Below are 25,589 nucleotides of genomic sequence, written 5' to 3' on the forward strand. Positions count from 1 at the left end.
TGGTGCTGAAATACTTGTTTTTATTCCTTAATATCATCACAAAACAAACTTATCCGCTTTTTCAAATTTGTGTGACTTCGATAAAGGTTATGTATATTGACCTCATCATCCACGTTTTGTTCTTTAATTTCTCCACCATTTTTCTACATATATCTATAGTTTATCCACTGATAATAGTTCAGTAGTCCAAGAGGCTTAAAGTTTTATAATGTACCTAATGGTAAAAAACTCGTTTTTATGATTTAGGTACCTAAATTTACGTTTACGAGGGTAGTTCAAATATTAACCGGAATTTTACTATAAAAATTGTAGTATTAAATGCTGAAATTTTTTTACAGTTTTACTAGACTGTCTCGGTCACGGTCTATACTCTTTTTCAATAAATAATAGTCGCATTTATTGGTTATAAGTTTCGTATCAGACCTGTCTAACATCCAGTATATCCACTTTTACGAAGCAAAATTTTTCGCTTGTTTATTTAAAACTTCCTATTTATATTTGAATCACCCTCGTATTTGCCTTATTATTTTTAGTGTTGGTAATAACAATCTTTAGGAGGAATAAGGTGTTTTAGTAATTAAAGACAAAGAAATCGTTTAATATTTGTTTAATCTAAAAAAATGAATAGTCTGCAAATTTACAGTGTTTTGAATAATAACCCAAAAAATCTAAATTCATTGATAAAAACAAAAATTGGAAATATTTAATTTACAGTTATAAATTTGCTTGGCACGTTAGCCCAGAATACTCCTCCATCTTTGGCCACAGTTACACTGAAAATGAAAAATATTTATTTATATAATTATATAGATGCTAAATTTTCTATAAAATACAACTTTTTATGTGAATTTCTTCCACTCGGTCGATGTAATTTTAAAAATCAATTTCATTTGAATAAAATATGCAACCAGTATTACACATGTCAATAATATATTGCATAAATCGTTAAATAATGATGAAATTTGATTGTGTATACTTCGAAATAAAAATTTATGTACTTACTGTATTCTATATTTTCCTGGAGCATTTGGTGCTTTCCAGACTAAAGTTTTGCTATTTTTATCAGCGGAATTTTTGTGTGTTACAGCACTCTGGAAAACAAAATAATTTCAATTTAATTTACAATTACAATAAGCGAAGTTTTTACAATAAATTATAAAAACACACACAAATCAATTAAATTAAAACGTCCTGTATTCGAATTAAATCCCAATTAATAACCGGTTTTTAAAGTATTACATAATAATTCACATATAAATGAAATATAGACATAACAACTGTTATTTACCGTCCCCCTAACACGTAACGAGTGTATTAACCTTGCAAGTAATACATATTTCGAAACGGAGAAAATCACCGTTGATCAGTTAAATAAACCCTGAACCTTTATATTTAATAAGTTGATTTGTGGGTATGCACATACTTTCAAGAGAAAATGTGCATGATAGAATTTGCCTTGCAAACTGCAAAGTCACAATTTAAGGCGTAGGTAGGTATGTACATTGATTCAGGTCCGTATCTAAACACAGTATGGAGAAATTATGACTTTAGTTAATTAATGATTTGATGAAATATTTTTATATTGATATTATTTATTTTTATCGACATAAAACTTGAATGTTTTGTAAATATATTAAATCATATTAAACTCACATTTTTATTTCCGTGACAAGTGAGAGGTTTGAAGTACCTATCGTCAGCTGGTATTACAAACTCGCCAACAGCTTTGTCACCGTTTCTAACTTGCAACAACAACCCTTTGAAACTGCCACCATTAACGCTTATCTCTATGGTTTGTCCTGGTTGTACTTGATCTTTACTAACTGCTATTTTGTATGGAAAAGGTGAAGATTGAGGATCTACTGGATGTTGAGGTATCATATCACCGCATACTGTCGCTGGTGCTCCGCCGGAGTATGCTCGACAGCAGTAAATCATAGAAAAGAGAACTAATAATTTGAACATATTGTCTGTAAAAGAAAAACTTTGCTAATTTTTGCTAATTGAGAAAACTATAGATTAAAAAAAATTACAAAAACCAGAAAAGTTTGTTTTTTGATAACAAAATGGCTAGTAATTGAGAAATTTCTGGAAAAAGTTTTTATGTGATCTCTAAGATCTATAATGAGCTAAAAAGAAAAGTAGAACTTGATTTGAAAAACTGTTATTTGGAAACTCGCAGAAACTCCAAAAGAAATTCCCATTTCTATGAATGTAAATTTTAGACTGACGTTTTTTCTAACAAATAATTATAAAATATTCGAATTCTACATCTTTTATACGTATTCCTATAAGTATTTTTAAGAAATAATTACAATTTATGATATTTTTCTTAGGAATGTGTCTTTAAGGCTAACGGTTTCCATGGCATGTACAACGATATAAATCTATATCTCTTGAACCATAAATTACATCTTTTTGTTAAAATATTCGATTGAAAAATTCATTCTTGCTATCTTTAGATTGTACGGGTTGTCCTTGTGAAAGTTACGGATTGTTAACCATTGGGCATGAGCCGCACCTGGCCTTCAGATAGTAGTGTAGAATTATTTATTCTGTCAAGCACACTGCATGGTCATATGTAATCATCCATTACAAAATTATAATGTTTGAATGTATAATTTAGAAAATATACTTAAATAGAAGTTCTGATTTCGCAACGGAACACCTTGTATATGAAAATTTTAAATTTAGTCAAATTTTATGTGACATTTTAGATAATGACTTATTTAAACATATGAGTTGATATTATTATCATTAATCAGCAGTGTCTCATCCACAATTTAACGTCATGATAATGGACGTTAAATTTTGATAGTTTTTCCCGCCAAGAATCTCGTTCAACTTTTCGCGGTATTTTTTGAAGACGTTGAAAAAGTAACCGAACTTTTTTGTTATTTACCTCAATATTTTTGCCATTTCTATGATGTAATCGTAGAAATTTTACATAAATCTGACCGACATATTAATTTTAATACTCATAAAAATAAAACTGTTTTAATTGTTGTAAAGAAACCGAAGAAAAGCTACGTAAATGTTATTCTGAAAGTGCTGTGTCCCAAGCAACGATTTGTAAGTAATTTTCTGATTTTAAAAGAGGACAAGTTTGTTGCTGAGGTCTAAATTTAACGTAACTACTCCAGATATAATAAAAAACTGTAACTGATCATTTTTGAAGACATAAATAGCCAAACAGTCTCATTATCTATTGTTTCATCCGCCATAATCACCTGATCTAATACTCTCGCGCTTTTATGAATGATTTGAAAAAATTGAGAGTCGCCGAATCAACTTTTTTATCGAAAAGTCCCTTATAAATTAAACCACCCTCGTACAACTCACAATATTGCAAATAGTGTGTAAAAATTGCGTTGAGATTCATCCTTTAACCCTAAATAATCGTTAGTCAGGGGGCTTGTATTCAAGAATTGTGTTTAATTCAAATTTGAAGTTTTCTATCTTAAAAAAAAAACAAACCCTCCATATTGAGTTGATTAATTTGATTTAAATAGATAAAATTTTCTCAATAATGAGACAAAATTTCTAAAATTTGCACAAAATACAACGTTTTGATTCAATTTGGAATATGGTGTCACTTATAAATCAAACCACCCTCGTACAACTCACAGTATTGCAAATAGTGTGTAAAAATTTCGTTGAGATTCATCCTTTAACCCTAAATAATCGTTAGTCAGGGGGCTTGTACTCAAGAATTGTGTTTAATTCAAATTTGAAGTTTTCTATCTTAAAAAAAAACAAACCCTCCATATTGAGTTGATTAATTTTATTTAAATAGATAAAATTTTCTCAATAATGCGACAAAATTTCTAAAATTTGCACAAAATACAACGTTTTGATTCAATTTGGAATATGGTGTCACTTATAAATCAAACCACCCTCGTACAACTCACAGTATTGCAAATAGTGTGTAAAAATTGCGTTGAGATTCATCCTTTAACCCTAAATAATCGTTAGTCAGGGGGCTTGTATTCAAGAATTGTGTTTAATTCAAATTTGAAGTTTTCTATCTTAAAAAAAAACAAACCCTCCATATTGAGTTGATTAATTTGATTTAAATAGATAAAATTTTCTCAATAATGCGACAAAATTTCTAAAATTTGCACAAAATACAACGTTTTGATTCAATTTGGAATATGGTGTCACTTATAAATCAAACCACCCTCGTACAACTCACAGTATTGCAAATAGTGTGTAAAAATTTCGTTGAGATTCATCCTTTAACCCTAAATAATCGTTAGTCAGGGAGCTTGTATTCAAGAATTGTGTTTAATTCAAATTTGAAGTTTTCTATCTTAAAAAAAAACAAACCCTCCATATTGAGTTGATTAATTTGATTTAAATAGATAAAATTTTCTCAATAATGCGACAAAATTTCTAAAATTTGCACAAAATACAACGTTTTGATTCAATTTGGAATATGGTGTCACTTATAAATCAAACCACCCTCGTACAACTCACAGTATTGCAAATAGTGTGTAAAAATTGCGTTGAGATTCATCCTTTAACCCTAAATAATCGTTAGTCAGGGGGCTTGTATTCAAGAATTGTGTTTAATTCAAATTTGAAGTTTTCTATCTTAAAAAAAAAACAAACCCTCCATATTGAGTTGATTAATTTGATTTAAATAGATAAAATTTTCTCAATAATGCGACAAAATTTCTAAAATTTGCACAAAATACAACGTTTTGATTCAATTTGGAATATGGTGTCACTTATAAATCAAACCACCCTCGTACAACTCACAGTATTGCAAATAGTGTGTAAAAATTGCGTTGAGATTCATCCTTTAACCCTAAATAATCGTTAGTCAGGGGGCTTGTATTCAAGAATTGTGTTTAATTCAAATTTGAAGTTTTCTATCTTAAAAAAAAAACAAACCCTCCATATTGAGTTGATTAATTTGATTTAAATAGATAAAATTTTCTCAATAATGCGACAAAATTTCTAAAATTTGCACAAAATACAACGTTTTGATTCAATTTGGAATATGGTGTCACTTATAAATCAAACCACCCTCGTACAACTCACAGTATTGCAAATAGTGTGTAAAAATTGCATTGAGATTCATCCTTTAACCCTAAATAATCGTTAGTCAGGGGGCTTGTACTCAAGAATTGTGTTTAATTCAAATTTGAAGTTTTCTATCTTAAAAAAAACAAACCCTCCATATTGAGTTGATTAATTTTATTTAAATAGATAAAATTTTCTCAATAATGCGACAAAATTTCTAAAATTTGCACAAAATACAACGTTTTGATTCAATTTGGAATATGGTGTCACTTATAAATCAAACCACCCTCGTACAACTCACAGTATTGCAAATAGTGTGTAAAAATTGCGTTGAGATTCATCCTTTAACCCTAAATAATCGTTAGTCAGGGGGCTTGTATTCAAGAATTGTGTTTAATTCAAATTTGAAGTTTTCTATCTTAAAAAAAAAACAAACCCTCCATATTGAGTTGATTAATTTGATTTAAATAGATAAAATTTTCTCAATAATGCGACAAAATTTCTAAAATTTGCACAAAATACAACGTTTTGATTCAATTTGGAATATGGTGTCACTTATAAATCAAACCACCCTCGTACAACTCACAGTATTGCAAATAGTGTGTAAAAATTGCGTTGAGATTCATCCTTTAACCCTAAATAATCGTTAGTCAGGGGGCTTGTATTCAAGAATTGTGTTTAATTCAAATTTGAAGTTTTCTATCTTAAAAAAAAAACAAACCCTCCATATTGAGTTGATTAATTTGATTTAAATAGATAAAATTTTCTCAATAATGCGACAAAATTTCTAAAATTTGCACAAAATACAACGTTTTGATTCAATTTGGAATATGGTGTCACTTATAAATCAAACCACCCTCGTACAACTCACAGTATTGCAAATAGTGTGTAAAAATTGCATTGAGATTCATCCTTTAACCCTAAATAATCGTTAGTCAGGGGGCTTGTACTCAAGAATTGTGTTTAATTCAAATTTGAAGTTTTCTATCTTAAAAAAAAACAAACCCTCCATATTGAGTTGATTAATTTTATTTAAATAGATAAAATTTTCTCAATAATGCGACAAAATTTCTAAAATTTGCACAAAATACAACGTTTTGATTCAATTTGGAATATGGTGTCACTTATAAATCAAACCACCCTCGTACAGCTTGCAAATAGTGATTTCCGAAATAAACAAAATATGATAAAAATTAAAAATATGAAAATAATTAAAAATTTTCTTTAATTTTACCACAGCTATCACTTTCCTTAGGATATTCACCAACTAATAAAAGAATTTTGAATTCAAAATATGGACATATTACAAGTGAAAATTAGAAAAAAAAATTTACTCTAATAGAATCTTTGATTAATATAATATTTAGTTTCGTTTTTCGGGTACCAAAAAGTAAATTTTAATTCAACAAATCACGATTTTTGTCTTTATTTAAAAAAAAATTGAAATAAACTTACAATTCAAATTCGTTTATTCTTTTTTCTAAACATGTTACATACCTTATTTTTTTCTAATAAAACTGAAACTATTTATTGAACGGTCAGTTTGATACTGTATGAAGAATATGTATCCGAATAGATAGATATTTTGCTTTTATCCACTTTTTGGTAGGGGTATTCGTTTGAAGGACTGATTTGTTTATTTCTTAACGTTGTTAATGAACAGAAACGTTGTAACGAATACATTGTATACTCCTACGATTAACGGAACTCTAATATATATATTTTTGGAACTAAAAAATATATCTATATGATCAAATAAATCTAATGAAAAAAATTATATTATATACCTACAACATCTTGAGAAATCTTTTCTTAAATAAACTATAACATTACTCAATAAGTCGCGTGACTGACATACAGATGGCGTTGCCAAATCTATATGACGTTTATGAAGTACAAACTTTCGAAAAATTATGTATAAAATTCAATGACAGCAAGAAAGTAGCAACCACCGATGATGGTGAACGTTCTGGTCGTTCAATTGAGATGATTACTGCAGAAAACATCAAAAATTGGTTATAAATAATCGTAAATTGTCTCTAAAAGAGACACATGGATCGTTTGAATGAAAAAATCAAGGAAAAATGGTCTCATATGTCGAAGAAAAAACCATTGTTTCACCAAGACAAAGCACCTATTCACTAGTCGATGGCAACGATGGTTAAATTGAACGAATTACTCTTCAAATTGTTTCCTCATCCACCGTATAGTGCAGATCTAGCCCCCAGTGACTACTGCCTATTCGCTGATCTCAAAAAAATGTGAGCCGGCAAGAAATTAAATTCAAATGAAGATGCAATTGCTGAAACTGAAGCCTGTGTTGAAGAAAAAGACAAATCCTTCTACGAGCACGGCATAGAGAAATTAGAGAAGCGTTGGAACGATGAATATTAATGAATAGAATCGATTTTTGGCAAAAAAATTGTGTTTTTATTAGTTAATCGCACGACTTATTGAGTGATCAGGATCAGAACGTATATAAGAAATTGATTGCTGTCTCATTCCACTACATAACCTTGAAAAAACATTCTGTTATTTGAAAATTTTGACCAGTTAGCAAATATGAATTTAAATCAAACAAACACGAACGACTTGAGACATAAACAAAATATTTGAGATATCAATAATTTATGTCAATCTTGATGATTGTTTTTTGTGTATATAGCAAGCGAAAAGAATCGTGCAAAATATGTTTGTAAGATCACCTTGATTTAAGGTGGTTTTGACTTTCGCTCCGAATGCGAATTTATGTGAAATTCATATTTATACTATTAGGCCGGTCAAATTAACTCTAAAAATACTCTCAGCAAAACCATTCGTATTCCGGATACCTGTTTCGAAAAAGGGTTTCAATCGTTTAAAAAATGATGGCGATGTTTTTTGGGATAGACTTTGGATTGTATTAATCTTCAAAAAGATAAGATGAAAGGAGATATTGCAGAACTTTGTTAAAAAATAAATTTATTTGTCATCAGATCAACGTACTTTCTCATATTTCGTAAACCGCCATGATTAAAATTCACGATTTATACTTCGAATTAGTCGACCACCCACAGTTTTCACCAGATGTAGCTCCCAGCGAATTTTTCCTATTTCCTAACCTTAAAATTTCGATATTTTTCATCGGGCGAAGACCTTATCTAAAACGTTAAAGTATATTTTGAATACAGGGTGTCCCACGACGAGTTAAAACTATCTGTATAAGGCAAAATACTTGTAGTAAAATCATAAAAATTTCTAGGTTTGGGTTTTCGGATACGATCTTTTTAACTAAAATATTTTCAAAGATGGCCGATTTCCGGTTCTACCGTAACTTTGTTATTTTTAATAGAAAACTCTGTATATTAATACATTTTTGAAATCTACGTAAAATTTGAGTACACTTTTGTCTAAGAATTTTTTTTCGAAAAATACATACTTTTTGAGTTATTAATTTTTTTGTAAAAAATTTGACCGTTGCAGACCCTTATAAATTATTTTTTTACGAGGACATCCTTAAAGATATGAAAATGGTTTCTGTTTAGTTACTTTTAACAAAGTCAAATGTATCTGAATCAATGTTAAAAAATTCTTCATTTTATACAGGGTGTGTACAAAGTTTAACTAAATAAATATCAAATTTACTTATTTTTTTAAATAGAACCAGCTGGTTTTTTCTATTTTAATGCATTCAGGTGTAAAAAATAAGGCAAATTCATGTATACTTTCCTATATCTAAACCTTACCGTTATCCAGATATTAGATGTTTTCTGTAAATATTATAATATATTTATAAGTTAAATTTTGAACACTTTTTTTACACATCCTGTATAAAATGAAAAATTTTTCAAAATAGATTCAAATACGTCTGACTTTGTTAAAAGCAACTGAATGGAAACCATTTTCATATCTTTAAGGGCATCCTAGTAAAAAAATAATTTGTAATGGTCTAATTTTTTACAAAAAAATTAATATTTCAAAAAGTATGCATTTTTCCAAAAAAGTTTTTAGACAAAAGTATACTAAAATTTTACGTAGATTTCAAAAATATATTAATATACAGGGTGTTCTAGTCAAAATAACAAAGTTACAGTCGACTTCCGGTAGAACCGGAAGTCGGCCATCTTTGAAAATATTTTAATTAAAAAGATCGTATCCGAAAACCCAAACGTAGAAATTTTCATGATTTTACTATAAGTATTTTGCCATATACAGATAATTTTAACTCGTCGTGGGACATCCTGTATATTCTATGAAAAATAATTGTATATCGAAAATAATTGATGATTTGATAATAACGAGACGTAATTTTCAAGCTGAGCTCTTGTGATTTTTCAAGGACTACGTCGAGTTACGAGTGCGAAATAATAATCGATTATTTTCGATTGTTTGAGCGATATTATATAATGAATACCAAACGCTTTTATACCGAGTGTGTTCAGAAGTGTTTAAGATCCAATTGCTTCTTTTATTTCTAAACTTCAAGCTATTCACCGAACTATATTAGAAAGGACTTGTAAAATTAATTAATACCAGTCAATTTTGTAATGCTGTCTTCATTCACCTACATTAGAACTTTTGATGGAAAAGGTTGATACATGTCGTGAAATATGAGAATTTACTTTACGAAAGACATGAGATATAACAAACTAAATCGATGTCATAGATTGTTGTAAATTGTTTTAGAAATCGTTTTATCTTAATCCGAACCTTAATCCTTAAGCCTTTTGTTAGACTAAGCATAAGTTGATATTTAACAGAGCAGCGATCTGTCAAAAGACTGACGACCATTTTCTGGATATCTCGAGAAGTTCTGCAGACTTCTTAGCTGATATGGTTACGATTCTTCAGCAATCTCTTCAGTTCGTTGTTGATGTGATATCTCTTTTTCTAGTTTTTCGCCCATAAATGTCCAAACCAGCATCTTTTGTTAGCTTGCAATTCAATCTTGCGGAAAAACTTTATCCATCATTCTATACATTTGATTTATCTTTCTTCAGCACCTTTATCAATTCTAGTATCATTAGGAGGTCTGTCGTATTCCTTGCCGTCAATTTTTTATTTGGATTAGCCTATGCTTTCTACTTTATTCACCATGTGGTGGAGAGGAGGCAGGTTTAGCAGCGCCTCTATTACTGAAGTAAATCAACTACTTTAGGTATCGCGGATGGTCTGGAATGCTGCTGGTGCATAAATGACGAAGAAATTACAGATTACGTCATCGATAGAAACCATCATCCACACCCACGAGGCTCAAATACTTGGACAAGGTTTCAGTCTTCTGTAGTTTAGAGTAGGATGGGTTTCTGATAAAAAAATATTATATAACGTAATATATAATTTATTTAAAATAAAATAAAAACAAAAAAACAATACAGTGCCCCAAACCTCAACAGTGTACAGTTATGAAACAATTTGTTTTTCAACCAACAAAATTAAACGACAGTTATAGTTTCAGTAGGTTTCTTAGTCCAAAATATGAGGCCATCTTTAGCTATAGTAACGCTAAAAAAATTAAAACACATTAAGCTCCAAACAGAGCTGATTTAAAGATTATACACTATAAAAAATGTTGATTTGAATTACTATGGAAAAATTGGATATAGTTTGTGAAGTAAACTCACAATTATGAATGTTATCTAACGGCAAAGCAACTTAATATAGCTAATTAAAACCTGTTTCTTATTTCGGGATCCATAGGCGTTAGATCGGGTGACCGTGGAGGCCATGTAAGACAAACTCTATAAATAGACCGCTTGTAGTCAATCCATCTCACTGAAAACTGTACTCAGGTCCAGCTGACAAAGAAGCCGGTGCTAAAGAGTAGCACTAACAGTTGTAGACTCATAAACTTTCCATCAATAAGACTTTCAATTCAAGATAATCAAGTTACACATCATCGTGTGAGGATCGACCACATCTGTTGTCACAAAACCAAATTGACCTTGTTGTAACATGACTAATGTGGATGTCTGCTTGCTGATCTTCTGGTGGTTAACATCTACTTGAATGCTTGTCTCCGTCAACGTCTTCTAATCCGTATCCATCTGACTACATCTGTTATCTTCGCAAACCTGTATGATTTTGGAACTGCGTTTTCAGATCCATATAATGTCTGATATACAACCAACTAATGCACAAGTTCTTATTTTAGATAGAGCTTAGGGCAGAGGGAATCTACTTGAGAGGAAATGGCTAGTCGCGTCCCAGCTTGTTGTACAAGACAATAACCACATCAGTGCACAACATCTTCTTGTATGGTACAAAGGTATTAGTTTTCTGATACTGCGCTGGTTGTTGGAAGAATGGTAGAACTATTCCGGATCTCTGGACATTGGATTGGACTCAGGGGAAGTGAAATTGCCGATGACTTACAGAAATACCTACTGTAGAGGTGATGCAGATACTCTGGCAGATACCCGGAGGTATATGTAGATCCTTTTTGAGCCACGACGAAGGGATTATCCGGGCGATTAGAATAATGGAAACCAACAATGAAATAACATAAAGTAATCGTGGATACTTGTGTATCAACACGCTGTTGCCGGTTTTATATTTCATAGTCGCAATCTTCTTCGATTTCGAAATGATCTACATTTGTTTTTATAAATTATTTAAAGGAAATTTTAACTTACACAACAACATATGTTCCCGGTACAGTTGGGGCTCTCCACAGAAATGTTTTGTTACTTTTAACTGCAGAATTTTTGTGAGTTAAGCCGCTCTGTAATAAATAATTGTAATTCATCATTAAAGACGTATGGAATTAGGATAAGGCGATGGCCGCCGTAAAACTTAAGTGAACACAAACTGTAAAATAAAACTTGGCGCGTGCCTAATCTCTAGGAGCAGCGTAGCTCCGCTAGTGGTGATTTAGGTTTCGGTAAAATCCGTTCGCTGTAATGACGATTGAATTTCTCCCATTGGTTTTTGTAAGTGAGAAATATAAGCGGGTGTCATGAAACAATGTGGAAGGTAGAGGAATGTAGGTATGTTGGTATTCCCTCAAACGTGCCACCGCGTATATAGGAGAGGTTTAATTCAATCGCATGCTAATATAAAATAAAGAAGGTAACTTGTAATCCCCTGTTGAAGGGGTCGATCATGTTTATTTTGTTTTTTAAAATTAGCAACATTGCACGAATGTAACCCAGACAGAGATACAACCTCTTGTGTTGGGAATCATGTAAGGAATCATAGGTTTGCCTACCTGACTTTGATTTATTGTTGTATTCGTTAGGATTTATTGTACACTGACCGCTTCTTATGGGAAACAACGACATAGTTAAGCGATTCCAAGTGTTCCTTAGATACTTGAAGTTTTATTAACGTATCAAATTAGTTAATGTGACTCTAACAACCAAAAATGTAAGTATTTATAGCTTTTGTGTACAACAGGATTTTGGTATTCAAAACGGTTTGTAAACAAATATAGTTTAGCATTCGTCAGGTACGGTAGTCGGATAATTGAAACATTTAATTAGTTATTTTCTTGGAAAATATATAGTTTTCAGTCATTCAGATCGATAATATTAAATTTATTATCATTTCCTCAAATTTAAATTACAAATGCCCAACCTCTTGTTTTTTTTTTAAATCGTAATAAGCAAATAAATGAAGGTACGAGTTCATTCATTACATTTTTTTTCCTTTTCATCATAACTGTTTATTCACGACCCTGAAATTTTGCTTTGTCATTATATCGAACATGAATAATAAAATTTTTAATCACAATAATTTGAATAAGCAGATTCGTTTTTCTTAAAATTGAAATGTGGAATCATATGAAGATAAGTTATAAATTGGGAAAAAACAATTTATAATGACCTCCGAATTCTTATACTGAACTGGTTTTCATAAAAATTCAGAATTGAACTCCCCCAAATCAGAAAATATACGAGGTCCGGCTATTAAATAACGAGACTGGTTACGAAAAAGGGTTTTATTATAAAAATTATTCTAAATTCAATATATGCCCTTCCTCTCGCCCCACACTTTTCCATACGTTTTTTCCATTGATCGAAACAGTGCTGGAAGTCTTCTTTGATTAGTGCCTTTAAGAGCTCTGCCGTTTTTTCCTTTACAGCTTCCATCGACTCAAATCGAATCCCTTTCAAAGCAGATTTTATCTTCGGAAACATAAAAAGTCGCACGGTGCCAAATCTGGTGAGTACGAGCACTGGAGTGCGCTTACTGGCCAAATACTGCTTCACAGATAGCGCGTTATGGGCAGGTGCTTTGTCCTGGTGCAAAATCGGTCCGTTTTTTATGAACTCTTTCTCGCAGTGTTGCCAAAATTGACAAATAGTGAATCTGGTTAACAGTATGTCCCTCTGGAATCTATTCAGTCTTCAGGATATCGTTAATTTCCAAAAAAACGATCAACGTTACCTTGAATTTTGATTTGCTCTATCAGCCTTCACTAAAGCACTTACACAACTAAAAAACACGCGCACGAGATAGAGAATTGTCTCCATAGACCTTTTGCAATAATTTATAGCACTCAGTTGGAGTTTATTTCGATTTAAGGAGAAATTTGAGATTGATACGGTTATTTAATAGCCAGACCTCGTATATGCTTAAATTTAATTTTTTTTTCGAACTAAACAAACTAAAACAAAAAATAGTTATAGAGCGAAAGTTTTTTCGAGAAAAAATTACTTTTTATACAGGCTTCTGATGAGATTCGATCTAAAAACCATGGGATGTTAAGCCACGTCCACGAATCATTAAGTTGTAGTCGCTATTTTACATTTGAAAACCTCATTTGGACAAAAAATTTTCTCAAATAGTTTATTCTACAAAAATCGTTATGGAATTTTTGGAATTATATTAATTTGATCAGAAATACTATTATGGAATGAGAAAATTGCAATTCTGTTTCATAAAAAAATTAAAATTAAATATTTTACCGATTTTTTTATTGAATGATCAAAAGGGGGAAGGTTGATAGGTTCGTTGAAAGTTATTAAAAATTCGATTGGAAAATTCCATCTAAAGAAACAGACGAAAAACAAACTAGAAGAGTAAATTTTAAAAATTAAAAAAATTATATGATTTTGTAAACTGATTAAATAGTTTGTTAACGACCAAAAATTTTTCGTTCAGTGTTCAGACCAGTGGCGTATTTTTAGGTCTGGGTATCGGCGAAAAATTGAAACAATTATTCGTAGAAAAACATCGGGATTTTACCTTTTTAATTCCATGGCAGTTGATAGTTTGGAAATAATTTTCTGTCTTATTCAAAACAAAATTCCCGGAAGCTTTATTTCCCTTCCTAACTTCCACTATTAGCCCTTTATACGGCCCATCGATTCCAATTTCAACAGTTTCTCCCGGTTTTACTTTCGGTTTGTCTATGGAAATTTTGTAGGGCATTTTGGAAGTTTGTGCATTGACTAGATGAAAGGGCTCCATTCCGTCACAAACCCAATCGGGCGCACCACGAGAAAATCCATGGGTATTGCATAGAAATAACAGTATTATCAAAAGTAGTTTCAACATTCTAAAAAATTCAATTGAACCGAAAGCATAAAAATTTTTTTTTAATACTTTTCACAATTATGTGTAAAATAGTTACCTCAAATCAAGAACTCACAATTCGAAGGACACCTCGATAGCTACTAAGAAGAAATGGTGTCTTCAGTAAGTAGTTACTCGTCCAAGGTCATCGACAGATTTCATAATTTTATAAAAGTCAACAGCAAATGAAAGGCCACAGTAAAATGATCACATTTTACGGAACAAAAAGTTCCGTTTTTACATGCACACTCAATATAATTCGTAAAAAAAATTGATTTTCATTAAATCAATTATCTTTTACGTTCTTAGATGCAGCCTTGGAAATTCGTTTAAGCAGGTGTTACCTCGTTTACTTATTCAGCCGACAATTTAATCCATTTAAGTTTTTTTAAACCTTCAATAGTCCTTCCTTGTACCTAATATTTCAAAGCAAATAAGGGATTTCAATAAAAATATCTTTTTAAAAATATTCGCCTAGGTACGGTCCTAGACGAATATTTTCCTCCCCTTTTTAACACTAGGGGAAAATGAAGATAGATCGGAGCCTTTAGGTCTATTGTGCTCTATGTTAGAGCTGATCATCGTTTCACAGCCCACTTTCCAGTTCGGGAGTACCAATGAACTCCAATATTCATGCTGACTCACAATGGAATTGGACTGTAGCCTTAAAATCTATTGTGCACCCTTTCTAGCTTACATAGGCGATAGATAGATAGATAGTGAGGGGATACAATGGCCTTAAGGTCTATTATGCTCTCCATCAGAGGCACCACAGCTGTTTTTCGTTGTACAGCTCGATTTCCAGTATCTGTGCCAACTTACAACGAAGATAGATGAATAGATTGTAGAGAGATACATTGGACTGTATCCTCAAGGCTTATATTATACTATGAAAGGGCATTTTTTTGTTTCATAGCCCGCTTTCTAGTTTGAGAGTACCAACGAACTCCAATATTCATGCTGATTCACAATGGAATTGGACTGTAGCCTTAAAATCTATTGTGCACCCTTTCTAGCTTACATAGGCGATAGATAGATAGATAGTGAGGGGATACAATGGCCTTAAGGTCTATTATGCTCTCCATCAGAGGCACCACAGCTGTTTTTCGTTTTACAGCTCGATTTCCAGTATCTGTGCCAACTTACAACGAAGATAGATGAATAGATTGTAAAGAGATACATTGGACTGTATCCTCAAGGCTTATATTGTACTCTAAAAGAGCAGTTTTTTGTTTCATAGCCCGCTTTCCAGTTTGTGAGTACCAACGAACTCCAATATTCATGCTGATTCACAATGGAATTGGACTGTAGCCTTAAAATCTATTGTGCACTCTTTCTAGCTTACATAGGCGATAGAAACATAGATAGTGAGGAGATACAATGGCCTTAAGGTCTAGTATGCTCTCCATCAGAGGCATCACAGCTGTTTTTCGTTTCACAGCTCTGATTGTAAAGAGATACATTGGACTGTATCCTCAAGGCTTATATTGTACTCTAAAAGAGCTGTTTTTTAGTAAGAGGATAGCCCAGACTGTAACCTTAAGGTTGCTTTCCAGTTTAAGAGTGCTACCGATTCCATTATATGTGACAAGAACTAAGTAAAATGGAGTTTAATTCCCTTTTCCACGGGTCTTTCTTGAGTCCTATAAGGAAATTAGTGAGGATGGGCTGTTAGTTCTCAATGATATTCTTCTTTTTTATTTCCTTAATGTTCCATCTTATCTCAGGATTACTAGGATAGCACGTAGTGGATTCTTTGAACCAAATAATCAGATGAAAATTAACTTTGTATACTTATTTCGGACTGACGATAATAATTTAATAAATTCGAACGATCGTCCTTACCAGGTTGATACGAGAGATATAACGGAATTTTTGATCTTGTTTCTTATTCACTTCAAATGATCAGATAGATTCGAATTTTGTATAATGGTTTGTACCGATGATAATTTGATAAATTCGTGTCATTATTCTTGTCAGGATCATTAGGTTAACATGTAAAGAAATTTTTGAACTAAACTTTTACCCACTTCAGAAGTTCAAATAGGTTCAAAATTTTGCACAAGTCTCAATGACCTACGACACTACGATAATTTGATAAATTCGTTTGATTATCCATGTCAAGAACAAGGTGAACGTGTAGAGAAATCTTTGGGCCAGATTTTTTCCAACATACGATGATCAAATAGGTTCGAAATGTTTTACGTCATCTATGACTACTTGCTTTGGACCGATCATCAATTATCCTTGACAGCAGTACCAATTTACTAAATTTGTCCTCGGGTCCTTATCCAGATCGGATCCAATACACTAGTTATTCGGGTTCAAATGAATAAAACAAAAAAAATTAATATCAACAAAAAGTTTTATGTTTACTGTAAAAAATCATACCTCCGTATATGTACAAACATTTACAAAATTACGATATTTGATAAGTCACTTAAAATCCTATACAATTCGTAAAAAAAATACACATGTATAAAAAAAGGTATGTCCACGGGACATAATATTCATATCACAATAAATTAATTATTCGGACGCCTTTCAACATCCCCTTTTTTAAATAAAATTTGAACTTTCTCAACTCGGGAGTGTTCCACACTCGAATATATCACAATTAAATTGCTTTTGATGTCACGTGAATACGCCACAAATAGTTTACGGGTGGATAAACGCGCAATTATCTCCGTTCCGGCAATAACCGTGATTCTGAATGTTTTTGCACAATCTACCACCTCGATTTCCACCTCCCCCTCGTCGCCAATTATTACCGCCGCCGCCGCCTCGCGAGTCCTTCATACGCACCCAGTTACCGTTGTCTTTTCCACCGCCTCTACCCCCACGTCGGAAACCACCTCTATGATGCAATCGATTATCCCGGAAGTGATTTGGTGGGAACATGTTGTTGGGAGGACCGTTCGGATTACCATACATTGGAAAGTCCGGTTCGGGACCGGGTCCTGGTCCGTATCCATCGGACATCGGACCACCACCTTGGTACATGTTGGGATTCATCTGATTCATCATAAGGTCGTTAGGTGCCATCATATTCGGAGGACCCATCATATCGTTAGCCATTATATTAGGAGGAACAAAGTTATTTGGAACTTGTGGTACCATCGGACCGCCCGGAACTGGGAATCTTGGAGCCATATTCGGGAAATTTGTTGGTGGCATGGTATTAAACTGGGGGTTGAAAGGTACTTGCATGTTAGGATATACCATAGGCATTTGGGGTTCGGGTAATGGAGCGTTGCCTTTTGGTTCGGGCCACGGCGTAGTCCTCAGATCGATTTCGTGACTATCGGGATCTTCTAACGTTATAATTACTGGATCGCTCATCTGGTGATTTTCCGGGATAGGTTCTTCGGGACTATCGGGAATTTTTCTTTTATCGAAGTAAAGAGCTTGAAGTACACTTTTTTCGCGAGCGAACTGAATGTCTTTTTCCAAACTTCTTGAACCAGGCGTTACTAAAGGATCCGGCAATTCAATTTCGAAAGGTATCCTCCATCTGATTTGAGTTTCCATCAGATCTTCACCGCCTACTTTCCTACATAGCTGCAAAGCTTCCCTTTCGTTAGATATATCCATTTTAGCCATGTCATTGAAAGCTTTTGTAACATTAACTCTTTCTGTTTCGTCCAATTCGAAATATTTTATTTCGACTAGATCATTATCGTTTTTCCACGATATCGATTTCTTCGGTCCTTTCCGCTTGGAATACAAAAGTACGCCTTTAATCCCGCCGTCGATGTTCATTTTTTTTATTTCTTCGGGATCGTCTTCAGTCGGAGTAACAGCTCTTGGTGATGATATTTCATTTTCTTTATTTTCTGATGCTATTGATGCTACGCTCTCGTCGAGGTTCTCTGGATGTTCTTCGATACCGTTTTCTTCGGGTGTCTCTTTATTTTCTTCGGATAGAGTGTCTTGGTAAAAGTTAATAGGTGCTATATTCTTCAAACCGATAGGTGGACTAGCCGGATCTTGCGTTGCTGGTTGGGTTGTCGGAGTAGCTGAATCATGGGATGGAGACGTAGACGGTGATGTGGGAGTTTCTTTCGAAATACTCGGTTTTCGTTTTCTTTTTTTTGTTTCTTTTTTCGATGTAGCTGCGGTTAGTGCGTTGTTGAACAAATCGCTTTCTTGAAGCATAGCTGTAACAAGAAATCCAAATATAAAACAAACGGAATTAGCAATGGATGGATAATGAATAAATTATATATATATATATATATATATATATATATATATATATATATATATATATATATATATATATAAAAAATAGTGACACATAAAAAAAGGAAATGGCAGTTGAGTATCGATAAATTGGCAAAAAAATCTGTAATAAAAAAACATTTTATTAATAAAAAAAATCTTCAATTCCATCTTCCTTTGAGATTTTGAATAGTTTATTTATAAAAATTCATTTTAACGGATTCTATGATATAAGTTGGTTCTTCGTGAAATTTTATATAAAGATTATGACTACGATATGTGGTAAAAACTACCCTCGTGGTTTACCAACAAGTCACTTTGCTACCGGAACTGCTTCAAGCTTCAAAGTCAATTTATAAACTTGCACGCTCGCGTTGCCGCCCCCGGTTTGCATTCAACATAAATTAAACAGTTTACCAAGTGTGATTTATAAACACAAACGAGCGCGCTCGCGTTGCAACTCCTACCTAACTTAAACTCGAGCGTCAGCGCGAGCGCAAACGGACGAGCTTATAAACCCAGCTTTAGTTTCTTTGAACATTCCGTCGTGTTGAGCGTACGATATAAATAATTATAATCTTATTATTTTGGAAACGATTTGTGAAAAATTCACACATAAACATGAAGAAATCTTGGTTTGATTAAAACGTCCTTTGTGAAAAACCAAAAATATTCCCTAATTTTGATATGATATCCGAATCATAGCATTTAAGACACCGTTCCACAAACGGTGGAGGAATTGTCATTTTCTTTATTCCGAAGAAACCACTTCAAGTGGAAATCGGTATCCTCAGCGATCGAGTGTGAAAGCATGGATCTTCGAAACTCTCGCGACAGACTAAGCGAGTTCACCGTCCACACTCTCGCATTCACGTTTCCTCGTAGAGAGTGTGGATCGAGGATTTGGTAACAGAGAGGAAATTACAGTCTTTAAGATTCTAGAAATGCGTCCAGTTACAGTTTGGCTAATCCAGACACTTTCAAATTTTTATAGTGTGAATATAAAAAGTGATTTAACGTGTTTACTATGACACCTTATAAAAAAATATTATCGATCAATTTCTAATACTTAATGTGGTTTTTGGTTTAAAGTTTGGAAGGATTTGGGTTTAGTTTTGAAGTTAATTTACGTAAAAAGCATGTAATCAATAAATACGTTCTAATAACTTTATATAACTACAACGAAGTGAAGAAATATTAGGTTCTCGATTTAAATCTAGACAACAACGTTGCCAAATATGATTATCAACGTAAATTTATTCGTAAAGGTTGGGAATTTTTCGTAGAAACACTTTAAATTCTGAATAAACACGTTTTTTTACGAGTTCAGATGGAATATTTGATGTCACATAAATCTCTAAAAAACCTCGAATTAAGAAACGTTTTAAAAAAATTAATATTAAACAATGGGAATAAATAAATTAAAATTTATATAAAAAAAATTAGAAATTACAACTTGAAGGATTTGAAATGAATAAAGATGTGGTTCAAAATAAAAGGGAAAATAAGTTGAAGCAAAATGAACTTGTTCCAAATTAAAATTTGATGGTAGGGGCACTAGAATATTCCCAAAAAAAAGTTTTAACACTAGTCTGTCTTATATGTAGTTTCACATAAACGTCGCGTGTGTGTATTATGAAAAGACTTCGATTTTTTATCATTTCAAAGCGTCAAATTGATTTGAAATTTCTAAATATCGAACACAACTTGTTGTAGGAGAGGACAGAATCTTTGAGTGGATTGAATTAATAATAATTTTTTAAAAATTGGAAAACGAAACTACAACATACGAGAATTTAAGTTTAAAAAAAAAATAAATAAAAAAGTTGTTAAAATTATTCAAAGTAATAAATCTTTTCTAATATTATATTAATATGACTGAAGAGAAAATTTAAGTTACCTCAATTTTATTCGCTTGTTTTTTTCCGTAAAAACATAATTTTTTAAATAGTTCATAGTAACCTTGAGAAAATTTATGAAAAATAATTTTTATAGTAAAAAAATGTTTATTCAACGATGAATCAATTAATAAGCTAATGTTCAACGTGGTTTCAAGGAAAGTCGTGTTTATAATTTACTTATAACGATGACCTAGATGACATTTTTTTATATAATAAAACGAGTTTCATTTCATAGACAAAAAACACTTGATGAAAAAAAATTTCGTAAAAACTTTCACGTCACGGATAAATTTCTCAACAACTTTTTAACGATTCAAGTAGATAAAAGTAATTTTTTTCTAATCTATATATTTAAAAAGCTCCATACTGTGCCACCAATTATATTTTTTATTTAAATTGCCATTTAATTCTACGGAAATCTTCTAATCTATAAATAGGCCAGGGCGCTTGGCCCCAAACATTATGAATTAATAAAAAAATGATTTTAATAGAAGCCGTTTCAAAATCAACTAGAAAAATAAGTGACAGTGAAATTGATAGTATTAGAGAAAGAGGGGAAAGACGAAATAGCAGAAGAAATTCCGAAAGTACAGTATTTTTAAGTATATTTTGACCTCGACTTATTTTCATTAATTTTGGGAAAACAAAAATTTAATCATTATAAAACTAATTGCATTATATAGATGCATCAAAAGTGTGGACAACGCATAAAAAAAAATTGGGAAAAATCTACATCCATCCTCCCAGTGGTCTAAATCTAAATATCTCTTCCTCATTGCTTTATTGACATTATCTCGACAAGATTTTCTGGATCTTTCTCGTTCCCTTCTATCCTTGGAACTTTAGTTGGTAATTATTTTTATCTATCTGGTATTTTCTACGCCAATAATTCAATTCCACTACTGTGATTATGTTTTCTTTCCTTTTATTGATCACCCAGTTTTCAGCGTCATTATTACAAAGAATGGTAGGATGAAATACATTCGAGGAGGAGAATCTGATAAAAATGAAATAAAAAACGATTTCCGGTAAAACTATAAATCCTACGGAAAAAAGTCGAATGGTAAAGTTGTAGGTAATGAAAAGATCTACAACTTTTGTATTTAAACTTTTTACAGATAACCTCAAAATTTATGTGAAAAACTGAAATAACCAAACTTTTATTTTTATCTTTTACAAAAAAAAACATTTTTTTTACGAAACTTGAATGCACGCGAAATATAAAATTCGAAATACCAAAATAAAACTTTTCGATATTTCTAAACTCGAAACACTATGTTTGATTTATAAACGATAATTCTTAGTGAATTTTCAGTTTCCAAAGTAAATTATTGAAGATATTTCTTCGCTCTAGTAATAATTAATTTATTTGTCTACTTTAGAATTTTTTTGGCCATTTTCGAGCTAATGTAGGATGAATATTTTTTATAAAATTACTCTTAGTCACATTTCTTAAAAAACTGTACCACGTTTCAACTCTTTTCATTTTCAAAATGGTAACAAATTGTGATGATTCCAAAAAAATATTTTTACAAGAATTGTGCCGGAAAAAAATAACAAATAGCTTGTCTAATTTTGTCTCACAGACTTTGTTGCAGCTCGACGTTATCATCACGTTCAATAAAATCAACCTTATTTCTATATATCCCCCCAAAAAAATCTAATAGAGTGATACCGAGTTATCAGTTATTGAAGATGGTGTATAAATTTGTTTTGGTATCGCATCCTCTACATAAGTTTAGATCCAAATTGATGGAAAAACTAGGAGCAGTTGGGTATGGAATTCACGCGTCCAATAGGGATTTTGGTCAACCCAATAACGGTGATTGATATGCATTAAATTAAAATCTGTATTTTCTGGCCTTTTTTTAAAAAGCTTTTGTTACATCATAACGCGAAATGAGTAAGAGGATGTTGTCCAACTAATTTTCTCAGTCGATTTTCAATTAAAAGCAATATTATTGTAAAAAAATGGTCAAACATTTGTTTTATTTCAAAATTATAATCAACCTAACCTTCTATTGAATAATAGACTCATTAGAAATCTATTATTTAACATGCATATTCTTAATATACCCTAATATCGGTTTCCCTCAGCCATTTTTCGGAATTGAATTGAATAAAAAATTTCGACAGATTTTATTATAAAGATTTTGCAAATATGCTGATGTTAAGACTTAAAAACCGCCGTCGTCTGCTAATGATCGACTCGATACCGTTTAATTCCGGGTAATAGTCTCCATCAAAGCTAGATCTTAGTGTGGGTGCCATGCATTGTGTCTACTGGCTGAATTCTTAACGACGAATGCGTTGATGCGTAGTCGTGGTGAAGAATCCTAGCCCACAGCCGCTTGACAACGTCCTCCTAGACACACACTCCTTGTATATTCTCTTCTGGATATCAAATGAGCACGGTTTTTATTTGCCATCGAAACATTCTATCCTTTTAAGACCTTTCTCCATCTTCCGCAACTCACTAATCATTTTGTTGACCCATCTTTCATCACCCAATCTACACACACACTTATGAACTTCAACATATATAACAGCGAATGAGGTCTAACTTGCAGAGATTACCAACGAAAACGTCAATAACACGTACTAGCAGTACAGGCGTTGCGTATCTCCATACAATTTCTATATTTCCCCAATTTATCAGAGAATTGTACCGAAAGTAAGGTTCCCAATGAGCTACAGCCTCGTGCTAGGTTAAATCCGACAACAGTGCCATGCGCAGTGATTCCCCCACTGTCGTGTCACCCGTCCTACATTGATCAGTGTTCGCTTGGCAGCCGTCAAAGATGGAAGTTTCTCCTCGTAAGGAAGTTACCACTCGAGGCGATTCATTGGCAACTGACAGGTTTATGGTGATGTCCGTTCAGCACGTTCGCAAATGGTGCAGGGGTTTTGCTGACGGTCGCATGGAAATTCACAATGAAGAATAGAACGAAAGATCGGTGGGTGATCGTCCGTGATTTAGTTGAACGTATTCTTGAAGAACTCGCACCTTCTGGATGCTAACTAACGAACACAAGGAGCAGCTGCTTCACCGTCTTCAACAATGAAAAGTTGTTGGACTCTATTGTAACAATGGTCGAGACTCTGGTTCACAAATAAATTCAAGCGAACGCAATGGGCAGGTAATGTTGTGGCGTCTGTGTTTTGGCATCAATTTCATGTGAGCCGATACGACAATAAACTCATGCAGATATTGTGAAAAACTGATCAAATTCCAGAGAACAATCCAGAAAATTTGCGTTGACTATTATACCCCATTCCCCTTACTTAGCTCCCAGCGAATATCACCTCATCTCCAAGCTAAAGGAGCACTTTAAGAGCGACGATGAAGGCCGATCAGAGGTCAACGAATTGGCAGGAATCTTCTTCGATTTAAAAATACAAGAGCCGAAGCACTTTTTTGAAAAGATGTACAAATAAATAATATTATGAGAATTTTACTTTTGGTACAACTCTCGTATTTCTAATGGTTTTAAACGAAATATATTCATTTTAATCAGATACGGTGGCTGAAGTATGATCATTTTTTTTAACCAAAAAATGACACAAAATAGTATTTTTTTTTTAGCAAATTTGATTAGACGTCTACGTAATGTTATCTCATGGTTAATTTCACTCGAAGCTCAACGATATCGATTCGTGTTCAAAAATTTCTCAAAGACAAACCACCGCATTTTTTCAATCAGTTCTAATCACTAACAAAAAAATATGTGCAATAAAAAACTGTCCAAACAAGAGGTACCGATTCTGTTTGCGATTATTTCCAATACGTTTCGATTATATTTTTGAGTTTTTAATAAATATTTTTTTAGGACTTTTTGGACAGGAAGAAAGAAAAACTAAAATAGTTTGCCGATCTTTAAAGATATATTTATCTTCTAAAACAGTTACGTATACACATATTCGGTTTAAAAAATGTCGAATAATTTCTAATAAATTTAGTACCTTAACAATGTAAGCTTACCTTTTCATCCATACTTACCCAGGTAAATATATAATAAAATATATTTGTGTTATTTAAATAACCGGCGAGATTTTTTTTAAACAATTTTAGATAGCACTGTGATTCTTGAAAGTAGCCACGCAACAATAGTTTTCTTTCATCAAACAATTATTTCTAACAGCAGATCCAACTTCCATTAGTTTAACTTCTTGAAGCCATCGGTAAACGATGATTTTGCTCACTAGTTACATTACATGCAGTCCAGTGAATGATGAAACGATTCAACTAAACGTATGGTCCTTAACATCCTTAATTTTGAAACACACGAATCCAATAAATCCTCGGGAAAATGTACAGTATTTTGTAAAACAACGATTAGAAATTTGTCAAAATTCATCAATCCTCATAAAAGGTAGCTTCTCACTAGGAAAAACTACAAGCGTGATTTGTTCCGATGATTATTTCTATTATTACTACCAATTACACCCTCTAGTGGTGGAATTGTAAACTTAACAATGATTTCCTTTAGTTTAACTTATAGGTTTTCAAGATAAAATTATTTTTCGTAATCAGAAGCCGATGGCAATTTTAATCTGAGCTTTGAACGTTCGTTGGACACGCGAACCGAAAATCTAATTTCCAAAACACAGAACACTGTAAACATTTGTTAAAGCGAAATAATCTATGGAATTGAAATCGGTTGTTAAGGTGATATCAGACGGTTCATTCGAACGAATGATCACTCAAGTGAATTCTCCTTTTTTTTCATTCCACACACACAAAATATCAAAAAAATGAACTTTATTCGCTCATTTCCTCGAATATTTCGTCAAACGAACTCTTCGTGTTTATACGTTTCATTTTTCGTTCATTAGGGTGCAAGTGATTGATACCGAATGCCGGAATCCAACATCCATTTATCATTTTTGATTCGTTTAATGCCTAGACGTTTCATTCCTAATGGAAGATGC

General features: G+C 32.4%; 3 protein-coding genes across 3 annotated transcripts in view; all 3 read right to left on the minus strand.

Annotated features, from left to right (window-relative positions):
• Window positions 1-592: 592 nt before the first annotated feature.
• Window positions 593-6,579, minus strand: LOC130903424 (putative defense protein Hdd11). The gene is made up of 4 exons (XM_057815519.1): window positions 6,529-6,579; window positions 1,654-1,970; window positions 1,003-1,091; window positions 593-773 (listed from the first exon to the last, which is right to left on the minus strand). The coding sequence occupies exons 2-4, from the start codon at window positions 1,963-1,965 to the stop codon at window positions 704-706; spliced, it is 471 nt and encodes a 156-aa protein (XP_057671502.1). The 5' UTR covers window positions 1,966-1,970; window positions 6,529-6,579; the 3' UTR covers window positions 593-703.
• Window positions 6,580-10,391: 3,812 nt separating this feature from the next.
• On the minus strand, window positions 10,392-14,450 carry LOC130903426 (putative defense protein 3). Its single transcript, XM_057815521.1, has 3 exons — window positions 14,203-14,450; window positions 11,646-11,734; window positions 10,392-10,515 (listed from the first exon to the last, which is right to left on the minus strand). The coding sequence occupies exons 1-3, from the start codon at window positions 14,425-14,427 to the stop codon at window positions 10,446-10,448; spliced, it is 384 nt and encodes a 127-aa protein (XP_057671504.1). The 5' UTR covers window positions 14,428-14,450; the 3' UTR covers window positions 10,392-10,445.
• Window positions 14,451-16,879: 2,429 nt separating this feature from the next.
• LOC130903411 (serine/threonine-protein phosphatase 1 regulatory subunit 10-like) overlaps window positions 16,880-25,589 on the minus strand; it is a 32,851-nt gene continuing 24,141 nt past the window's right edge. Inside the window, exon 5 of the mRNA XM_057815503.1 lies at window positions 16,880-18,692. Within this exon, the coding sequence (XP_057671486.1) occupies window positions 17,191-18,692 (1,502 nt within the window). The 3' untranslated portion in view covers window positions 16,880-17,190. The remainder of the gene's footprint in view (window positions 18,693-25,589) is intronic.

The sequence above is a fragment of the Diorhabda carinulata genome, chromosome 2 (genome assembly GCF_026250575.1).
Source record: "Diorhabda carinulata isolate Delta chromosome 2, icDioCari1.1, whole genome shotgun sequence".
In the NCBI taxonomy this organism is placed as follows: Eukaryota; Metazoa; Arthropoda; class Insecta; order Coleoptera; family Chrysomelidae; genus Diorhabda; species Diorhabda carinulata.